Raw genomic sequence first — 21412 nt, 5'->3', positions numbered from 1 at the left:
GGACGGTGGGGAGAGAAAAATCCTCAAAAGTTTTTCAACCTCTTCCAAAACTTGCGGCAGTTGCTTGCTTACAGCGCTAACTTCCTTAGCCGCATCACTCGATTTCACAGGCTCCTTATTCTTTACTATCGTACCGATCGTAGATTTAGCCATGCTGTATTCACTAGCAAGATCGGAAATTCGTACACCTCTTTCATATTTAGCTATTATGTCTTTCTTTGGGCAGCACGGCGGCGCAGTGGTTAGCGCGTGCGCGGCACAGTTCTAAGGTCTTGGGAACCTCCTGTGTGGGTTCAAATCCGGCTACCGGACTTCCTGTGCGGAGTTTGCATGTTCTCCCCGTGCTTGTGTGGGTTTCCTCCGGGCACTCCGGTTTCCTTCCACATTCCAAAAACATGCATTTCAGGTGAATTGGCCGGTTCAAATTGTCCCTAGGTGAGCCTGAGCGAGCGAGTTGTCTGTCCCTGTGTGCCCTGCGATTGGCTGGCAACCAGTTCAGGGTGTCCCCTGCCCACTGCCCGATGATTACTGGGATGGGCTCCAGCACCCCCGCGACCCTACTGAGGATAAGCGGTGCAGCTAATGAGATGAGATGAGATGAGATGAGATGAGAAGCTGGACGTGGGAAGCAAGCCGCTCACGGGATCAGAGAGTGTTCTGAATGCGGAAGAGGATCTTCCGGATCAGGAGATCGTAGTGTAGTTAGACGGAAACAGAGGTTGTTAGCCGGGACGGGAGATCAAAACGTGGTCGGGGTCAAAAAATGGGTCGTTAGCCGAGACGGAAGATCAGAACGTGGTCGGGGTCAAAAAACGGGTCGTAGCAGGAGACAAACGAGGGAATCAGGAACGGACGACAAAACGGGACCGACGGGAGTCAGGGTAAAAAAATGCTTGCCTTGTGAAAACAGAGGTTCGCTGACGGACTGACAACAAAGGACTGAGCTTAAATGGGATGGGGAACCAATCAGATAACCAGCAGCAACTGGCGCCAAACGAGCGGGCACTGGTGAGCTTAATGAGTAATAATGACAGTTAGTCATGTTAGATGAGATGTCTTTCTTAAAGGCAATAGTTGGACGAACAACTTGTCTTTTTTCACCTGTCCCGCTTGCACCGACCTTCTTCGGAGGCATAATTAGGGGCTAAAACACCCGTACGCCGCTCAGCATCGCACCCTAGCGTACCGGCGTTCGAACTCCGATTTTTGGACCGAACAGCGAAGCAAGAATTTCTCGAAATTTTTGGTCGAACACCGATTTGTCCGAACTGAGAGGCGTTCGAAAACCGAGGTTCCACTGTACTTAAAGCATACTTCAAAATTCTAGATGCTTTGGCAAATAAGATGCTTATGTCCATTGATGTCATTGGTTGGACCACTCACTGCTAATTCTTGTTAGTTGTGTGACCCTTAATCACAAGGAGTCTTAAAGGGCTGCACAGACCACAGACTTTTACAGACTATAGACCGGAGTCAGGAACCTTTTTGACCCAAAGAGCCATAAACTTCTAGCGCCTTCACCCTGAAAAGACCGAAATGTTAGTTATTGGTCCATCTAAATGCCATGACTTGTTCTCAAAAACAGCTCTGAACATTGAAATGAAATGATGTGCATTTATATAGCGCTTTTCAAGTCAATGACTTCCCAAAGCGCTTTACAGTCTGCTTCACATTTCCCAATAGCGGCCTTGTATTGCAGCCATGTAAGACGCTAACCTGCTTATTGGGGGTCTTAGGGGTTCAGTGTCTTACCCAAGGACACTTCGACATGTAACACGGACTAGCCGGGATTCGAACTGGGATCCCTTGATCCCAAGACGAGCGCTCTACCTTCTGAGCTACTGCCGCCCCATTGACAAATGTAATATCACAAAGAGTGACTCAGTCAGTTCAAACACACATTAAGAATATTACTAGAACAGCTTTTTTCCATCTTCGCAACATTGCTCAAATTCGCCCTATGCTGTCTCTTTCGGATGCGGAGATTATAATTCATGTTTTTGTTACCTCCCGTCTCGATGATTGTAATGCACTCCTCTCCGGTCTCCCGAAGTCCAAAATCAAGAGCCGTCAGCTAGTACAAAATGCTGCAGCGAGGTTTTTAACTAAGACAACCTGAATTGGCTCCCTGTTAGCTTAAGATGCTATTTTAAGTTTTTGTTGGTATTATACAAAATCATGCATGGACCTGTTCCCTCATATCTTTCAGATTTAATTTCCCCCTATGTTCCTGTCTGGAGCCTTTGCTCTGAAAAACCTGGTCTACTCGTGATCCCAAGAGCCAAGAGATCCGCAGGTTCGAGAGCGTTCTCCATTCGGGCCCCTGTGCTTTGGAATGCTCTTCCCCCCGAGATTGGATCTGCAACCTCAGTGGAAATGTTTAAATCTAAGATTAAAACACGCGTTTGTTACCTCCCGTCTCGATTACTGTAATGCAGTACTCTCTGGTCTCCCGAAGTCTAGAATCAAGTCACTTCAGCTGGTACAAAATGCCGCAGCGAGGCTTTTAACTAGGACAAAAAAGTACGATCACATAACACCGATTTTGGCTAACCTGCATTGGCTCCCAGTTAGCCATAGATGTGATTTCAAGGTTCTCTTAGTATTGTACAAAATCATACATGGACTTGCTCCCTCTTATTTTTCAGATCTGATTTGCCCCTACATCCCGGTCCGGAGCCTTCACTTTGAAAATGCTAGTCTACTAGTGATCCCAAGAGCAAAGAAGTGTTCTGCTGGTTCGAGAGCGTTCTCCATCCGGGCACCGGTGCTGTGGAATGCTCTTCCCCCTGAGATCCGATCTGCAACCTCAGTGGAAATGTTTAAATCTAAACTTAAAACTCACTTCTACTCCGTAGCATATGAATAACCTACTCTTCTCGTCGGCTGAAAAATAGTCTGTGTAATATAGTGTCATAATCTGTGAAGCCCTTTGAAACTCTTCGTGATTTAGGGCTATACAAATAAAGATGACTTGACTTGACCTCTACTCTATAGATAAAAAAAATGCACCTAAAAGCATTTCTGCATTGTTTGGCGATCTTTGATGTAATCCGTTTGTTTCGCCCCAAAATTCCCTTTTATAAGTAAACAAACCTGAAGACGATTTCCAATATGGTCATTAGCCTCTGCCCTTTCGATTGAAACCACACTTGAACAATTGCAATGAGGGCCAGTATTGAAAAGATAAACACGCATATCTTTGGCTCTAAATATCATCAGCCATTAGTGACCGATAGGAATTATGATTGACACATTGGTTCGCCGATGAAATTCCCAAAATAAATCTATGCATACTTACAGTGTGAATATTAATCAGAACTGAAAATAAACGTAAGTAATGCCACTTGGGAGAATTCAAACATTTACAACTTAAAATGTAATTCATAATGTCTAAATACAAATACACTGTTGATTAGGATTTAGAATTGTACATTTAGAGGGTCCTTCCGGAGTCTCTTAATGGCCAGTTTGGGAAACGCGTAGACCAGGGGTGTCAAACTCATTTTAACTAGGGGGCCACACGATAGAACAAACATTCTCTCAGGGGCCGGACTAATGAGAAAGGAAGAATGAAATGGAGAGATGGACGGAAATAAACAAAGAAAGCAAGAAAGAGAGAAGGAAATGGAGAAAAAAAAAGAAAGAAAGAAAGAAAGAGAGAAGGAAATGGAGAAAGAAACAAAGAAAGAGAAAAAGAAAGAAAGAAAGAAAGAAAGAAAGAAAGAGAGAAAGAGAAACAGAAAGAAAGAAATACCAGTAGATTGAGGAGAAAGCAAAGAGAGAGAACGAAATAAGAAAAAAGAGAGGGAGGTGGAGAAAGAGGGCGGGACGAAGAAAAAGAGAAAGTGAAAAAGAAAGGAGAGAGAGTTAAAAAGAGAAAGAAAGAAATATAAGAAACAAAAGAGAAATAAAGAGAAATTGTGAAAGAGGGGGAAAGAAAGAGAAATCCAAACAGAAATAGAAAGAGAGAAAGAGAGAAGGAGAGAAAGAGAGGAGGGGGAGAGAGGAGGGGGATGCAAGAGAGAGAGAAGGAGAGAAAAGGAAAAAAAAAAGGAAGAGAGAGCAAAGGCAGGTACAAAGACACAGAGAGAGAAAGAGAAGAAGACAAACAACAAAAGAAAAAGAGGGACAGAGCGAGTAAAAGAGAAAGAGAGAAAGAAAGAAATACAAGTACAGCGTTTGTGAGAGGCGCCTGGCTTTGGCAACATCAAGTGGACACCCTGCAGCTCGTTTTTCTCTTGCGCTTCCCTCAGCTTTGTCTCGCGGGCCGGATTCAATCCCTTAGCGGGCCTGATCCGGCCCGTGGGCCGGAAGTTTGACACCTGTGGCGTAGACATTCTCTCAGAAAAAAGTGTAAAATACAAGGATAAAGTTTTTCGCATTGTGATCAAATTTGACATGGGACCAGGTAAGGCTTCATGCTATTGACCCAGCTTTTTTCCCATGCTACGCTGAGGTTTTGAGTTGTTCCTTGCCCGCATGTTGGTTTAAGATCAGGTCATTGTGTCATTGTAATCCTGTGCAGTCCTTTGAGACATTTTTGTGATTAAGGGCGTCATCAATAAATGTGACTTGACTTGACTATAGCATATGAATAACCAGCTCAGTAGCCTAGATGGTAGTGTGCCCGCTTTGAGACTGGGAGGTCGCTGGTTCGCGCCTCGACCGAGACATACCTAATTGGTATAATGGCGGCGCCCTCTGGCTGCGGCTGCATCGACTCGCTACAACGGGTCAGGTGTATCGACATTTCGTTCTGTGTACATTGTTACAAAGAATGACAATACAAAGGAAATTATTATTATTATTATTATTATCTGTATTGTATGTTGATAATATGTATTATTTGCCCTCATGTAGGTTTTAGATCAGGGGATGGTGTCATAATAGTCTGTAGTTTGCAATAGTCTTTGACCTGTACAGCACTTTGAGACTCTTTGTGATTAAGGGCGTCACAAATAAACAGGACTTGACTTGAGGTTTTTGAGTTTTTCCTTGCCCTCATGTCGATTTTAGATCAGGGGATGGGTGCCATATTGGTCTGTGGTTTGCAATAATCTGTGGTCTGTGCAGCCCTTTGATACGCCTTGTAATTAAGGGCGTCACAAAAGAACAGGACTTGACTTGAGGTTTTTGAGTTTTTCCCTTGCCCTCATGTAGGTTTTAGATCAGGGGATGGTGTAATAATAGTCTGTGGTTTGAAATAATCCGTGGTCTATGCAGAACTTTGAGACTCTTTGTGATTAAAGGCGTCACGAATAAACAGGACTTGACTTGAGGTTTTTTGAGTTTTTCCTTGCCCTCATGTCGGTTTTAGATCAGGGGATGGTGTTATAATAGTCTGTGGTTTGCAATAATCTGTGGTCTGTGCAGCCCTTTGATACTCCTTGTGATCAGGGGGGCCCAAATGAACAGGACTTGACTTGAGGTTTTTGAGTTTTTCCTTGCCCTCATGTCGGTTTTAGATCAGGGGATGGTGTCATAATAGTCTGTAGTTTGCAATAATCTGTGGTCCGTGCAGCCCTTTGATATGCCTTGTGATTAAGGGCGTCACGAATAAACAGGACTTGACTTGAGGTTTTTTGAGTTTTTCCTTGCCCTCATGTAGGTTTTAGATCAGGGGATGGTGTCATAATAGTCTGTAGTTTGCGATAGTCTTTGATCTGTGCAGCCCTTTGAGACTCTTTGTGATTAAGGGCGTCACAAATAAACACGACTTGACTCGATAACTCTTTAAGGTTCATCCAATCCGATCCCAGATTTAAAAATTGTTTTGTTCGATTCCCAAAAAAAGTGTTCTGTTTTGAGAAAACACAATCAACATTTTGTTTGCTTCACCTCTGTGACATCATCAGGTTGATTTCATAACGCTAAGACACGGAGGGCCCCAATTTTCCATTGAAATGGATGTGAGCCCAGCATATAAAATGCTACCTTTTGCATTTCATAAGCGGACCCATGTGTCCGATATAAAAATATAAACGCCGTACAACAAAATTTTGGCAGGCTGAACTGATTAGCGTTTCTCTGTCTACGGATTGTGCCCACCGTAAAGGAAAATTTGTTTTTAATAGTGTCGGTGATGGAAAGTGTTACGTAACTGAGGGAGCTGCTTCTTGACGTGACGTCAATTCACAGATTTCCCAGTTCGGTTCAAAGCAAGGCTGGATAATAACATGACATTTTTAAATTCTTTAGGATTAGATTTGAGTTCAAGGCATTAAAAAACGCATATATGGGAACTTCTTAATAAGCAGGGTTGGGTAGGGTTACTTTAACTGGATTACTTTCAATTACTTTTGGATTACTCCAATACCAAGTATGCTAACAAAAGACAAAATAAACTAAATATAAATAAAATGATGACTTGAGGTTTTTGGGTTTCTCCTTGCCCTCATGTCGATTTTAGATCAGGGGATGGTGCCATATTGGTCTGTGGTTTGCAATAATCTGTGGTCTGTGCAGAACTTTGAGACTCTGTGATTAAGGGCGTCACAAACAAACAGGACTTGACTTGAGGTTTTTGAGTTTTTCCTTGCCCCCATGTTGGTTTTAGATCAGGGGATGGTGTCATAATAGTCTGTGGTTTGCAATAATCTGTGGTCTGTGCAGAACTTTGACACTCTTTGTGATTAAGGGCGTCACAAGTATACAGGACTTGACCTGAGGTTTTTGAGTTTTTCCTTGCCCTCATGTTGGTTTTAGATCAGGGGATGGTGTTATAATAGTCTGTGGTTTGCAATAATCTGTGGTCTGTGCAGCCCTTTGATACTCCTTGTGATCAGGGGGGCCCAAATGAACAGGACTTGACTTGAGGTTTTTGAGTTTTTCCTTGCCCTCATGTAGGTTTTAGATCTGGGGATGGTGTCATAATAGTCTGTGGTTTGCAATAATCTCTGGTCTGTGCAGAACTTTGAGACTCTTTGTGATTAAGGGCGCCACAAATAGACAGGACTTGACTTGAGGTTTTTGAGTTTTTCCTTACCCTCATGTCGGTTTTAGATCAGGGGATGGTGTCATAATAGTCTGTGGTTTGCAATAATCTGTGGTCCGTGCAGCCCTTTGATATGCCTTGTGATTAAGGGTGTCACGAATGAACAGGACTTGACTTGAGGTTTTTGAGTTTTTCCTTGCCCTCATGTAGGTTTTAGATCAGGGGATGATGTCATAATAGTCTATGGTTTGCAATAATCTCTGGTCTGTGCAGAACTTTGAGACTCTTTGTGATTAAGGGCGTCACAAATAAACAGGACTTAAATTTAGATCCATCAAAATGGATAGTGACAAGGAATTTCGGACTGCTTGATTTGAAAGAAGGAAATGAGACGGAGGATTTCCATAAGAAAAGACTTTACCTTGGTCCGAGCTCATCCTCACACCTCCAGGTGAACTCCCCGAAGCTCTCATAGCGCTGGTTGTAGTGGTAAAGGACTCGATGCAGGGCCGGGGCCCCCAAGTCCATCAATGTGTTGTAGGCAGTTTGCTGCTCCTTCCCGCTGGTGTAGCCATTGAACAGGTTGTAGATTTTATCTGCCACTTCTGAATGCACACAATCAGGCGAGAAACAGCAGAGAAGGCAACTGTCAGATTTCAGAAAAAGGATTTGGAAGTGGTCCCAGTGTTCTAAACAGAGGACACGCTTGCCACAATCAAGATAAATCCACATGCTTTTGATGGCAAGCGTCGCTTCAAGAATATGTTATTATATGTTATTCGAGGAATCAACTCCTTGCCCTGAAGAATTCTTGTGCCGGCGTGATGAGGGGGCCCTATCCTGGATGCAGAACCGGAGCTAAAGTGAAGGCTAGGCGGCTAGCGGCGTTATACGTCTTCGTTACCGTCCGTAATCATAGTAAATGAACTCTCTACCAAATAAGACCGACGAATTGGCTGTCCTGGTGAAAAACATCAAAGCGTACAAAAAGAGCAGTTTGCTGTGTTTTACGGAAACGTGGTTCACGTCTAGCATCCAGGACGCTAAGGTGGAGCTACCCGGCTTCAGCGCTGTTAGGACAGACAGACACGCAAAAGCCTCCAGGAAGCGGAGAGGAGGTGGACTCGCTATCTACGTGAACACGAGGCGGCGTAACCCTGGGCACAAAGATTTCCATCTGCTGCAGGGACTTTGAACTTTTGGCCTAGCGTGTGACGTCATCCAGTTAGCTGTTGCTAAACGACAACACAGCACCCCGAGGTCATCCTGTTAATCTGTTAATAAACAACAAAAGGATACTGCTGGAAGTGTGAATTTTCTATCTATCTATCTATCTATCTATCTATCTATCTATCTATCTATCTATCTATCTATCTATCTATCTATCTATCTATCTATCTATCTATCTATCTATCTATCTATCTATCTATCTATCTATCTATCTATCTATCTATCTATCTATGACATGAAATCTATCCATCCATCTATCTATCTATCTATCTATCTATCTATCTATCTATCTATCTATCTATCTATCTATCTATCTATCTATCTATCTATCTATCTATCTATCTATCTATCTATCTATCTATCTATCTATCTATCTATCTATCTATCTATCTATCTATCTATCTATCTATCTATCTATCTATCTATCTATCTATCTATCTATCTATCTATCTATCTATCTATCTATCTATCTATCTATCTATCTATCTATCTATCTATCTATCTACCTGATCGCCCGCCCGCCCGCCCGCCTGCCTGCCTGCATGCTGCCCTTCCTCTTTCTATCAATAAACTTGTGGTTAACGTTACGCATCTGGGTCCTAATTCCGTTCTGGTCGTGACAGAAAGTGGCGCACCATAGATTGTGCCTCGTTTGATCTGCACCTATGCCCGCCTTATGTTTATGTTGGGTGTCTGCGACAACTCGGAAAAATGGACAATCACTGAAAACGTGCATTGGTGTGTCTTCTTCTATGTTATTAGAAATCATTCCAAGGTTTATGAAAACATTACACCCTCGACTCACCTTGGGCTTTGACGTCATCCACGGTCGGGCAAGGGGTCTTGATAGTGACCTCGCTTGGACTGGAGCGACGCCCCGTGTTGTCAACCGCCCAGAGACGAAACCTGGAAAGACACGTTCACAATATGCCAAATGAATTTTCTGGTTCAGATATACTTTATTGTCATTCTTGTACACGTGTATACAGAACAAAATGTCGATACATCTGACCCGCACAGTTTCCTTGAATGTACAGATATAAATAAAATGTTGTATTGAGTTGGAGTATTGAAGTACTAATAATATACTAAATAATTATAGCTATGAGCAGTGTTCCCTCTAAGCTGCGCGCGTGCGCAAATGAGCACTGTTCGCACATTCTCAGCGCACAAGAAAATCTAGCCAGCGCACAAAAATGAGGGCTCAAAATTACGAATTAAGAAGCGACTCAAGTCAAAGTTACAGTGCATACCGACGTTGTGTCCTAAATGCCGTATTTTGAAGTCGAGTCGAAGGAGAACGAAGTTGAGTAAAGTTTGTCGAGAACCGGCTTCTTCGGCTCGGCTCACTAAAATGAACCGGCTCTTTCGGGTCCTAAACGGCTCTTCAGGTTGTTTTTGCTTCTTTCATCCCAACATGACCAAATATTATGTAATATTATGCACAATGACTTAAAAGAAGGGGGAATAGAACAAATAAGTAAAAAATACCAAAATGAAAAAGTAGTGAAAAGCTGAGAAAAAAAAGAAACAGAAGGAAGAGAAAAAAGGAGGAAACATTTAGAAAAAAGCCAGAAAAAAAGAAAAGAAAGAAATGTAGGAAAAAAAGTAAATAGAGAACAAAAAGAAAAAAGTAACAGCTCTGAAAAAATAAACACAATGAGACTTTTTTTTAAAGGAATTCAAAAAACAGTAGAAAAAAAACACGGAAAAAAAGAAGAAAAGTTTGTGTTGCATTCAAATAATTTCCAATTATATCAAGTGAATCTTGTTGCAAACATTGTACCTCCACTAAAAATGTGATTAAGTACCTATCTGTATCTTACAACCGACTAAATAAGCCCCCAAAAATGTTAATATTATGCGACAAAATATATCAGGAAAAAAAAGAAATGTATATCTTGTGAAAGAATTGTAAGAACAAACGACGTTTGTAGGCCGTACAACCTTTAAATAGTACATGAGTCAATTCATTCAAAAGTCAAAAATAATTTTGCATTGCTGGAAACTCAGAAAAATGTAACTTGATAATTATCTTGCCACACTTGGGATTATGGTTGCTCACTGTTGTTTCAAGCGTTGCTCACCGACTTTGAGTGAATGCTCAGACCCGTGGAAAATTAGAGGGAACATTGGCTATGAGTATTATACAGTAGTGCAAAGAGTGCAAGAGGAGCAGCTAACCAGATGTGCAAAATGGGCAGTCAGGTAAACAAGTCACTATACAATAACAATAACACTGGAGTACTATAGTGCAGAGAAGAACAGATGTTCAAAGGAGTGGCTAGGTATAAGAAAACTGCCAGTAGTGCAAGGATAAAAACAAAAAAAACAAAACAAACAGATGTACAGATTAGCAGCTGTGGAGGCTTGCTATGTGTGTGATTGACCATTTAACATTCTAATGGCCAGGGGGACAAAACTGTTGCGGAACCTGGTGGTCTGTGCTTGCTAGGTCAAACATGGTGCAAACACAAAAACGTATTCAAAAAATTGCAAACTGAAATCACAATTTCCCGCAAAACAAAATTTAAAAAGCCAGCTAGCAGATGCCAAAGGACTATTTAGTCTTTACTATAGTGGACGCTGGTGACATCTCCTTTTACATCATCAAAGACTTATAGCTCCCCACTGATCAATGTTCCCTCTAAGCTGCATGTGTGCGCAATTGCGGACTACCCAGAGCTTTTCCCCGCACAAGAAAATCTAGCCAGCTCACAAAAATCAGGGCTCGAAATTGGCGCCAACTCTGATTGACTCCCCGTCCCTATCTATACCCACTCCTATCTGTCCCCTTTTGTCAGTCCGTCTGCAAACCTCAGTTAACACTTTTTTGACCCTGACTCCCCCTGTTTTTTGCTCCCGGCTTCGCCCTGTTTTTGATCCTGACCACGTCTACTCTCCCATCCCGGCTTTCAACCTCTTTTTTTCCCCAACCACGTCTGCTCTCCTTTCCTGGCTTACGACTCGCTTCCAACCTCGACATCGTTTCTGCGCTCCTGTCTCGGCTACTGACCCGTTCCCGATACCGCTGTCGCTTGCCACGGAAGGTTCATTTCCGCGTTTAGAGCGACCTGCTTCCCGCATCCAGCAATCACCGGATCGTGGCCGCAACCCTTTCTCTTTCTTCCAATAAAACGTAACTGTCTCCGTTCTGGTCCTGACGTTATTAGCCTAAATCACTTGAAAAATGACAAGCTCTTGCCATTTAGAACATATGAACTCATTGACTGTGAGACATGTATGTCTTAACGCTCAGCTTTTCCTGGGTTTTGAAGGAAAAGTGGAGCTTTGGAACCTCCGACGACATGAGAACATTCCTCCTCGTACTCTGATTGGCTCCCTGTCCCTATTTATACCCACTCCTATCCGCCCCCCTTTGTCAGTCCGTCTGCGAACCTCAGTTAACACTAGGCAAGCCTATTTCGACCCTGACTCCCACTTGTTTTTTGCTCTCGTCCGTCCCCCGGCTTCGACCCGTCTTCGATCCTGACCACGTCTACACTCCCGCCACGGCTTTCGACCTCTTTTTGTCCCCGACCACGTCTGCTCTACTTTCCTGGCTTGCGACTCGCTTACGACCATGTTTTTGCTCTCCTGTCCCGTCTACTGACCCGTTTTTCCATTCCCGACACTACCATCTCTCGCCACGGAAGATCCACTTCCACATTCAGAGCGACCCACTTCCCGCATCCAGAAATCTCCGGATCGTGGGCGCAACCCTTTCTCTTTCTTCCGATAAAACTTGTGAGAAACGCAACGCAAGTGGGTTCTGTCCCCGTTCTGGTCCTGACATTAGTAGCTGAAATCACTTGAAAAATGACAAGCTCATTGGCTCTGAGACATGTATGTTCTTCTTCTTCTTCTCAAAGTGGAGCTTTGGAACCTCATACATTTTCTTGCATATTGTTGTACTGTCTTTTGATATATGTTGTTAAGTCAAATAATGCCGACTCATTTCCCTTTCGCAGAGGCTCGTATGACTTCACAACAGGCCCAGGTTGTCTGCTGGCTAAATGTGAGCATATGCGCTGAGAATAATAAGTGAATAATCCACTGTGTGCGTGCGGACTCAGAAATGCACATGCGGTGTCTTGGCCACCTAACGCTGGTGTAAATGTAGCATGGAATAAATCATCATCGCATGTCTCATTAACATTTCTCTGCTGAAAAAAAAAACACCTTGGTATTAAAGAGGAATGATTATCCTATCTATTTGTGGGAAGTGAACATTAAAAGCTCGTTTTGATAGATTTTCAGAGTTGGCCGAAACAACCGAAATTGGCAGGAGAGAGTGCAAACACACTAAAGAACCCTAGCTCGAATCGTAAAGTTCGAATAAATTACTGTCATTTGTAACACGATTTTATTAATCCACACAGAGTATGGGGGAACAGACAGTCTGATCTCGGGAATCCAGTCCCTGAAGGACCCGTGCCAGAGTTTGGTCTGCATAGCCGGCAACGAGTCGGATTAGTTTCCAGTGATGGTTGGATTGGCCGTCCTTTGTTCTGCTCATTTGTTGACTGTCATGATTGGCGCCAACAGTCTTGAGCTGATTGGTTCATGGACTTTTTTTAAACCCCCGGCTTGAAAGAGGAAGCTGTCAGACCGTCCTGCGAACCTACGCTTTTGCTAGGCAAGCACCGTACCCTCCGACAATCTCCTGCTCTGTTTTCTCCTGCCTGTTACCTGTTGCCGACCTGTTTCTGGACCCGTTTCTGCCCTGCTCTTCCGTCCCGGCCATCGACCGGTTTTACCCTGTTTCCTGCCTGATACTTGTTGCCGACCTTTTTTCTGGACTCGATTACCACCCTTGCTCCCCAGTCCCGGCTACCAACCAGCTTCTTTCCTGCCACCCACGACTATCCCCGCTCGACATGGAAGTGCCACTTCCGCGTTCCTGCCATTAGCTACCCGTGTCCGACGGTCATCATCAATAAAACTGAGTTAAACGACCGCTATTGAGTCCTGTCTCCATTTCTGGCTTGTGACATTGACAGAATTTCTAAAAACGGCTGAGGAGTTTTAGGGGTTCGGGTTGGTAGCTTCAACCTAGCGTCTTTGCCCTTCGCAGATGATGTGGTGCTAAGGCTTCCTCAATCTGTAATCTTCATCCCTCACTGGATCGGTTTGCATCTGAGTGTGAAGTGGCTGGGAACAAGATCTGGCACCTCAAAATCTATTTCCTAAAAGGGTTGCATGCCCTCTCGGAATCAGGCACAAAATTCTGCCCAAAGTGAAGGACTTCATTTGAGCCAGATCTACCATAATATGAGATTGGTATTGGTCCGTCTTGGTGAAGAAAGAGCTGATCAGAAAGATGAAGTTTTTGAGCTACCAATGGATCTATGTTCCTACCATAACATATAGTATTGAGGTATTGTCATGATGACTGATGCAATGGAACCTGTGCCCGTTCCTTTGGCACCAACAGTCCTGGTCGCTGATTGGCTCCCTGAGACTTTTTAAACCCCCCGGCTCCCTGTTGCCTGCGTCAGACCTATGCTTTCAGCTAGCCAAGCTCTGCACTATCCGACATTCTCCTGCCCTGTTTTCTCCTGCCTGATACCTGTTGCTGACCTATTTTTAGACCCATTTCTACCTTGCTCTTCCGTCCCGGCCATCGAACTGTTTTGCCCTGTTTCCTGCCTGATACCTGTTGCCGACCTCTTTTCTGGACTCCTTACTGCCCTTGCTCCTCCGTCCCGGCCATCGACCTGTTTTCCCGCTGCCTACGACTACCCTCGCTCGACACAGAAGTGCCACTTCCGCGTTCCTGCCACCAGCTACCCGTGTCTGTCGATCATCGGATCGTGGAAGCAAGCACTGCTCTCTCTTTATCGATAAAACTGAGTAAAACGAACGCTCTTGGGTCTCGTCTCCGTTTCTGGCTTGTGACAGGTGTGGGTTGGGACCAAACAACAAGAACATGGTGGCTAAAATGAGTTTCATTTGTGGGGTAGCTGGGCTCTCTTTTCGAGGATGAGAAGTTCAGTCAACCAGGAGCGTTGGGAGGTGTCACTTAAGGTGGTTCAGGCATCTGGTAAAGATCCCTACTGGACGCCTCCCTGGGAAGATGTCACGTCAAGGATCCCTTGAACGCCTCGGACCAAGCGCACACCTTTGTTAAGGCGAATGCTTCCAAGGCCACCACTTCCTACGATGTGTCTTGGCCAAGTACAGCCTGGGTGTGCCCTTCCCTTCCAAGGCTGTTGTTCTGGTTTTGGGTTTGGTCTCTCACATGAAACAGATAGTACTGGTTTCCATGTTTATCAGTAGTAGGAGAAGCCTCCCGATCAGATTCAGAGCATATCCTGTTAGCAGGGGGCCCTAGGATCATCCCAGGACACCTTAAAAGCATATCGCTCAAGGCTGGCCTTGTGATCCAGTAGGGTTAGCTGGACTAAGTGGCCGGGCATAGGGAGATCCAGGCTTTCCGGCAGAGGCTGCTGTCCCAGTGACCTGACTCTGATAAGCGGAAAAAAACTTGGATCTATGAGAACCCAATTTGAGGCTTTAGTGTCTGTGGATGAATGCCAAAATAGAAAATTAACACTCACAAACAAATACAAAAAAAGGCAGTATGACTAATGAGGATTATAATGAATTGTGACCATGAGTGCCATTAGAGTACAATTCCATGCATCCTTGTTTTTTGCGTCTGTTCAGATTTAATGAAACCTATCCTGAAACTTTCTCCCTCAAAATGAGTCATGACCTCATCTGATGGGAATGGAAGCAAACCAGCACATTCTGAGATCAACACCTCCAACGGATCCAAATTACATCATGGACATGTATTTTAAAAGAAGTTCTTACATATATGTGGTGTCAGGCTCCAGACAGCGAACAATCATGCTGACGGAGGAGGACAGCAGGTTTGGAATGTCCCCTAACATCACGCATGGGGACCTGGCGCCTGACAAAATGTCGTCCACGAAGCTCAGAAGCGTTTCTGTAGCACAAAAACAGAACAGAGCATGAAAAAGCATTCAACATTGAGCCATGGTTTGGGATCATGGTAAGATTGAATTAACGAAAAGTTAAGATATTTATTGGAGTCAGTCACAGAAAACACCTTTACATTTTTCATATTTACAGTAGATGGTGGTTACCAATGGGAATCACCTGTGTCCGTTCTTTTGGCGCCAACCGCTGCGGGCTCTGATTGGCTCCCTGTCCCTATTTAAACCCAGTCCTGTCAATCCCCTGTTGTCAGTCCGTCTGCGAACCTCAGTGCAAGCCTTTATTCAACCCTGACTCCCGCCTGTCCTGTTTTTGCTCCTGTTTTTCTCCGGCTTTGTCCTCGACCACATTTGCTCTCCCGTCCCAGCTTACGACCCATTTTTGATCTTGACTACGCGTACTCTCCGGTCCTGGTTTGTTCTCTATTTACTGTTTTCCTACGTTTCTTTCTTTTCTTTTTTTCTGTCTTTTTTGTAAATTTTTCCTTCTTTGTTTCTCTTCCTTTTTTTTACTTTTTTTTCTCAGCTTTTCACTACTTTTTCATTTTGGTATTTTTTTCTTTTTTGTTCTTTTACCCCCTTCTTTTAAGTCATTTTGTGCATAATTTTACACATTTTTTGGTCATGTTGGGATTAAAGAAGCAACAACAACCTGAAGAGCCGTTTAGGACCCGAAAGAGCCGGTTCCTTTTAGTGAGCCGAGCCGAAGAAGCCGGTTCTCGACAAACTCCACTAACTTTACTCAACTTCGTTCTACTTCGACTCGACTTCAAAATACCGCATTTAGGACACAACGTCAGGGGAACCCGTGTATTTTTACCTTCATGCACTGTAACTTTGACTTAAGTCGCTTCTTAATTAGTAATTTTGAGCCCTGATTTTTGTGCGCCGGCTAGATTTTCTTGTGCGCTGAGAATGTGCGAGCAGTGCAGCTCAGAGGGAACACTGGTGGCCAGAACATCGCAGGGTGCAGCACTCTGTTTTGGACCCAATGAGAACCGTAATACAGCGAACACAGTGTGCTGCCATGGCATTTATAGACAGGCGTCAACACCATGGGAATACGAAAAAAAAAAAGAATACAGAGAAACAAAAACATTGATTCATCACCGAGCAAACAGGAAAAACGGTTGTGAGAATTGCACAATATTTCACAGTTGCTTTCTTGGCAAGCCGTGCGCTTCGATACTTCCATAAACAGTGGCTAAATCAGATTGTTCAAAATTCCGGGATATGGTTCTCCCCTGGAAAAAAAAATGGAGAGTAATTTCGACACAAGAAATCCCAGTGTTTGGTCTATGCTCAGCGTGGATCCCGACAAAAAAATCCTAGGTTTGTAATTGAGCCTATAAAACCCAAATAAAAAATCACCTGTTGGCTTCCGATCAGTGCTTGAACCCAGTCCCCTTTTGTCAGTCCATCTACGAACCTCAGTAAACACTAGGCAAGCCTCTTTCGACCCTGACTCCCACCTGTCCCGTTTTTGCTCCCGTCTGTCCCTGGCTTCGGCTTGTTTTTTGATCCTGACCACCTCTGCACTCCCGTCCCCGATTTTTTTATTTTTACACGTTCGTGTTAGCGTAATCTTTCGTACGGAAGATTAAGATAACGCAAAAGTACGATTAGCCTGGGTTAGCTTCATGTTTCCGTTAAACATTCATGGTAAACATTCAGGGTGTTGGAACGGATTAAAACGATTTACATTATTTTTAATGGGAAAAATGATTTCGGTGATTGAACAAATCGGTTCGACAAACAGGGTTCTGGAACGGATTATGGTCGAGAACCGAGGTTCAACTGTACATGGAACGGTAAAAATGATGTTGGCAAGCTGTTTGGATTGATTTCCATTTTGTTTCTGTCACATTTTATGTTCGTTTTGCCGGAGATCAAAGAGATCAAAGCCAGGAGAGAAAACTTACCACGTGTTGTGAGTCATCATTTGATTCATATTTAGTTTCTTTTGTCTTTTATTAGCATATTTGGTATTGGAGTAATCCAAAAGTAATTGAAAGTAATCCAGTTAAAGTAACCCTACCCAACCCTGTTCACTAATTAGTCATTGTTGCCATTCATAATAATTGAAATTACATACACGAGAAAAAAAAAACACTCCGATAAAACTATTAAATGCAGTCCTCGCATAGATTACTGATGTGACTCATCTGTGCCCGCTCCTTAGGCACCAACTGCTGCGGGTTCTAATTGACTCCCGATCAGTACTTGAACCCAGTCCTGTTTGTCCCCTTTTGTCAGTCCATCTGCGAACCTCAGTTAACACTAGGCAAGCCTTTTTTGACCCTGACTCCCACCTGTCCCGTTTTTGCTCCCGTCTGTCCCCCGGCTTCGACCCGTTTTTGATCCTGACCACGTCTGCTCTCCTGTTCTAGCTTTCGACCCCTATTTGTCCCCGACTACCTCATCTCTCCTATTCTGGCTTACGACTTGCTTCCGACCCCTACCGCGTTTTTGCTCTCCTGTCCCGGCTACTGACCCGTTTTTCCGTCCCCGGCACCATCATCGCTCGCCACGGAAGATCCATTTCCCCATTCGGAGCACAATCCGAGTATCAGAGCGACTTGCTTCCCACATCCAGCAATCACCGGATCGCAACCCTTTTTCTTCCTTCCAATAAAACTTGTGAGAAACTCGACGCAAGTGGGTCCTGTCTCCGTTCTGGTCTTGAAAATGTGAGAAATATGAGCCTACACTTAGCTTTTTCAGCCCAAGCCAAGCAGCATTTCCAAAGACCACAATGAGGCAGATGTTTCCCCAAAAGTTTTAAATCACTCAAATCTCCACAAGATGAGCCTTTAAAGTCTAATACCTCCTAGGTTCCGATTGGAAACAACAGGGGATCAATGTGATTGTAAAAGTAAGATTTAAGACCAATTTTTCGAATTTATTGCATAAAGTCTTTTCTCCAGCCAGTCTCATTCCGAACAGTTTCATGGATTTACAGCAATTAGAGGTGATGATTGAAGTTGAAATATATTGAATAGCGTAGAATTGAGCCCTTCGATAATTCTATTTTATGACTGAGAATATTATAACAGCAGCAATTTAGAAGAAAGACGAGTGGTCCCCCAAACACTGTCAGGAACAGAACGGAAACAGGACCCACTCGCGTAACGTTTCTCACAGTTTTATTGGGAAGAAGGGAAAAGAGTGCAGGGGAGCAGGTCGCTCTGAACGCGGAAGCGGGACTTTAGTGGCGAGCGATGGCGGCGTCGGTAACGGAAAAGACGGGTCAGTAGCCGGGACAGGAGAGCAAAAACATGGTTGGGGTCCGTCCATCCATCTATCTATCTATCTATCTATCTATCTATCTATCTATCTATCTATCTATCTATCTATCTATCTATCTATCTATCTATCTATCTATCTATCTATCTATCTATCTATCTATCTATCTATCTACCTACCTACCTACCTACCTAACCACCCACCAAACTACCTACCCACCTACATTCCTACCTACCTACCTACCTACCTACCTACCTACCTACCTACCTACCTACCTACCTACCTACCTACCTAACTAAAGACCCACCCACCTACCTACCTACCTACCTACCTACCTACCTACCTACCTACCTAACCACCCACCGACCCACCTACCTACCACCTACCTAAAGAACCACTGACCCACCTATCTACCTACCTAAAGAACCACCTACCTACCTACCTACCTACCCACCTAACCACCCACCGACCCACCTACTCACATACCCACCTACCTACCTACCTACCTACCTACCTACCTACCTACCTACCTACCTACCTACCTACCTACCTACCTACCTACCTACCTACCTACCTACCTACCGACCTAAAGAATGACCGACCCACCTACCCACCTACCTACCTACCTACCTACCTACCTACCTACCTACCTACCTACCTACCTACCTACCTACCTACCTACCTACCTACCTACCTACCTACATACCTACCTACCTAGGTCTTATCCCACAAGGGGGGTGACCGACAGCAAGCCAAACACATACAATAACAAAGAAAATAAAAAAGGGAAAAAAAGCAAAAAACACACACAAACATTTTGTTGACCATGGCCAACCCAAATGCCCAAACACCCAAACAAGTTAGGCACCTCGGCACCCAAGTCGGTCATGATTCCGTCCCTCCAGATGAAACGGGACACAAGAAAGCGGCCATGTCACTCGGGTCAGGGTGACACAACACACTCTTTTGTTCAACAGCAGGGCCCGACAGCTTTCACTGGTTTACCCCTGCCGCATCATAGGGGTGCCCTGCCCATCCCTTAAAACACGTTCAAACATCCCACTATCCAATTAAAAATAGATGTACAATTTTATCAAATCACGTCTGACGAATGAATTACAGTTGCTAGAGGAGAGTTTTGCACGCAAATATTTCAAAGGCATCGATGAAAGAATGCAACTCTTGAAATAAGGAAATGCTGTCTTGCTAAGAAAGGATAAAAGTCGCATTTGTGTTTGATGTTTTTTTTCTCACATTTGATTTATATCTGGCTTAGAAACCAGGTGTGTTTTCTTTTCTCTTCTCTCAGCTTTTCATGACCACTGTTCCTCTGTCTCACATTTGTGAAACAGGCAGTCCACACTGACAGCGTTTCAAAGTGTGTCTGAAGTGTTTAGCTTGTCCATTAGTTGCACGCAGGGTTGGGTAGGGTTACTTTAACTGGATTACTTTCAATTACTTTTGGATTACTCCAGTACCAAATATGCTAATAAAAGACAAAAGAAACTAAATATGAATAAAATGACTCAATTTTGTGCAGGCTTGGGGAGTAACGGAATACATAGAACCAGTGTTCCCTCTAAGCTGCGCGCGTGCGCAATTAGGCACTAGAAAACCTAACCAGCGCACAAAAATGAGGGCTCAAAATTCCTAATTAAGAAGCGACTTAAGTCAAAGTTACAGTGCATGAAGGTAAAATTACACGGGTTCCCCTGATGTTGTGTCCTAAATGCGGTATTTTGAAGTCGAGGCGAAAGTAAAACGAAGTTGAGTAAAGTTAGTAGAGTTTGTCGAGAACCGGCTTCTTCGGCTCGGCTCACTAAAAGGAACCGGCTCTTTCGGGTCCTAAACGGCTCTTCAGGTTGTTTTTGCTTCTTTAATCCCAACATGACCAAATATTATGTAAAATGATGCACAAAATGACTTAAAAGAAGGGGGGGGAAAAATCCCAAAATGAAAAAGTAGTGAAAAGCTGAGAAAAAAAGAAGGAAAAATTTAGAAAAAAGCCAGAAAAAAAGAAAGGAAATAAATGTAGGAAAAAAGTAAACAGAGAACAAAAAGAAAAAAGTAACAGCTCAGAAAGAATAAACACAATGAGATTTTTCTAAAGGAATTTAAAAAAAAGTAGAAAAAAACATGGAAAAAAGAAGAAAAAGTTTGTGTTGCATTCAAATAATTTCCAATGATATCAAGTGAATCTTGTTGCCAACATTGTACTAACACTAAAAACTGTGATTAAGTACATTTCTGTATCTTACAACCGACTAAATAAGCCCCCAAAAATGTTATTATTATGCGACAAAATATATCAGGGAATAAAAAGAAATGGATATCTTGTGAAAGAATTGTAAGAAAAAAAGAGGTTTGTAGGCCGTACAACCTTTGCAATAGTACATGAGTCAATTCATTCGAAAGAGAAAAATCATTTTGCATTGCCGGAAACTCAGCAAAATGTAACTTGATGTCAAGTTTTGGACATGTTTCATAATTAATTATCTTGCCACACTTGGGATTATGGTTGCTCACTGTTGTTTCAAGCGTTCCTCACCGACTTTGTGTGAACGCTCAGATCCGTAAGAAAAATTACAGGGAACATTGCATGGAACGGCAAAAATGATGTTGGCAAGCGGTTTGGATTTATTTTCATTTTGTTTCTGTCGCATTTTATGTTCGTTTTGCCGGAGAGCAAAGAGATCAAAGCCAGGAGAGGAAGCTTACCACGTGTTGTGAGTCATCATTTTATTCATATTTAGTTTCTTTTGTCTTTTATTAGCACATTTGGTATTGAAGTAATCCAAAAGTAATTGAAAGTAATCCAGTTCAAGTAACCCTACCCAACCCTGGTTGCACGCAAGTCAAATCATTCAGATGAAGCAGCTCTGGCCAGGTTTTGCATAACAAGTGAAACGCGACCCCCCGAAAACGATCTCATAATCCAAAACACGCCGCTTTCCAACACTGAAGCTGTGAACGAAATCGGCGTTGGGATTAGCCAACTGTTTCACAATGCAAACTTTTGTAACGGGTCTTT

At 43.4% G+C, this 21412-nt stretch overlaps 1 protein-coding gene across 5 annotated transcripts in view; it reads right to left on the bottom strand.

Moving 5' to 3' along the window:
* Positions 1-21412, bottom strand: part of astn1 (astrotactin 1) — a 542394-nt gene that overhangs the window by 8385 nt on the left and 512597 nt on the right. For all 5 annotated transcript variants that reach the window (XM_088349931.1, XM_088349940.1, XM_088349956.1 and 2 more), the window contains exons 21-23: positions 14990-15125; positions 8973-9073; positions 7359-7542 (exon numbers count right to left, since the gene is read on the bottom strand). In XM_088349931.1, coding sequence (XP_088206057.1) covers positions 7359-7542; positions 8973-9073; positions 14990-15125 — 421 coding nt within the window. The remainder of the gene's footprint in view (positions 1-7358; positions 7543-8972; positions 9074-14989; positions 15126-21412) is intronic.

This window comes from Urocampus carinirostris, chromosome 1, assembly GCF_059441175.1.
Source record: "Urocampus carinirostris isolate Australia breed hairy pipefish chromosome 1, RoL_Ucar_1.0, whole genome shotgun sequence".
Taxonomy (NCBI): Eukaryota; Metazoa; Chordata; class Actinopteri; order Syngnathiformes; family Syngnathidae; genus Urocampus; species Urocampus carinirostris.
The sequence above is the reverse complement of the archived record's forward strand: the minus strand, read 5'-3'. Positions and strand labels throughout refer to the sequence as shown.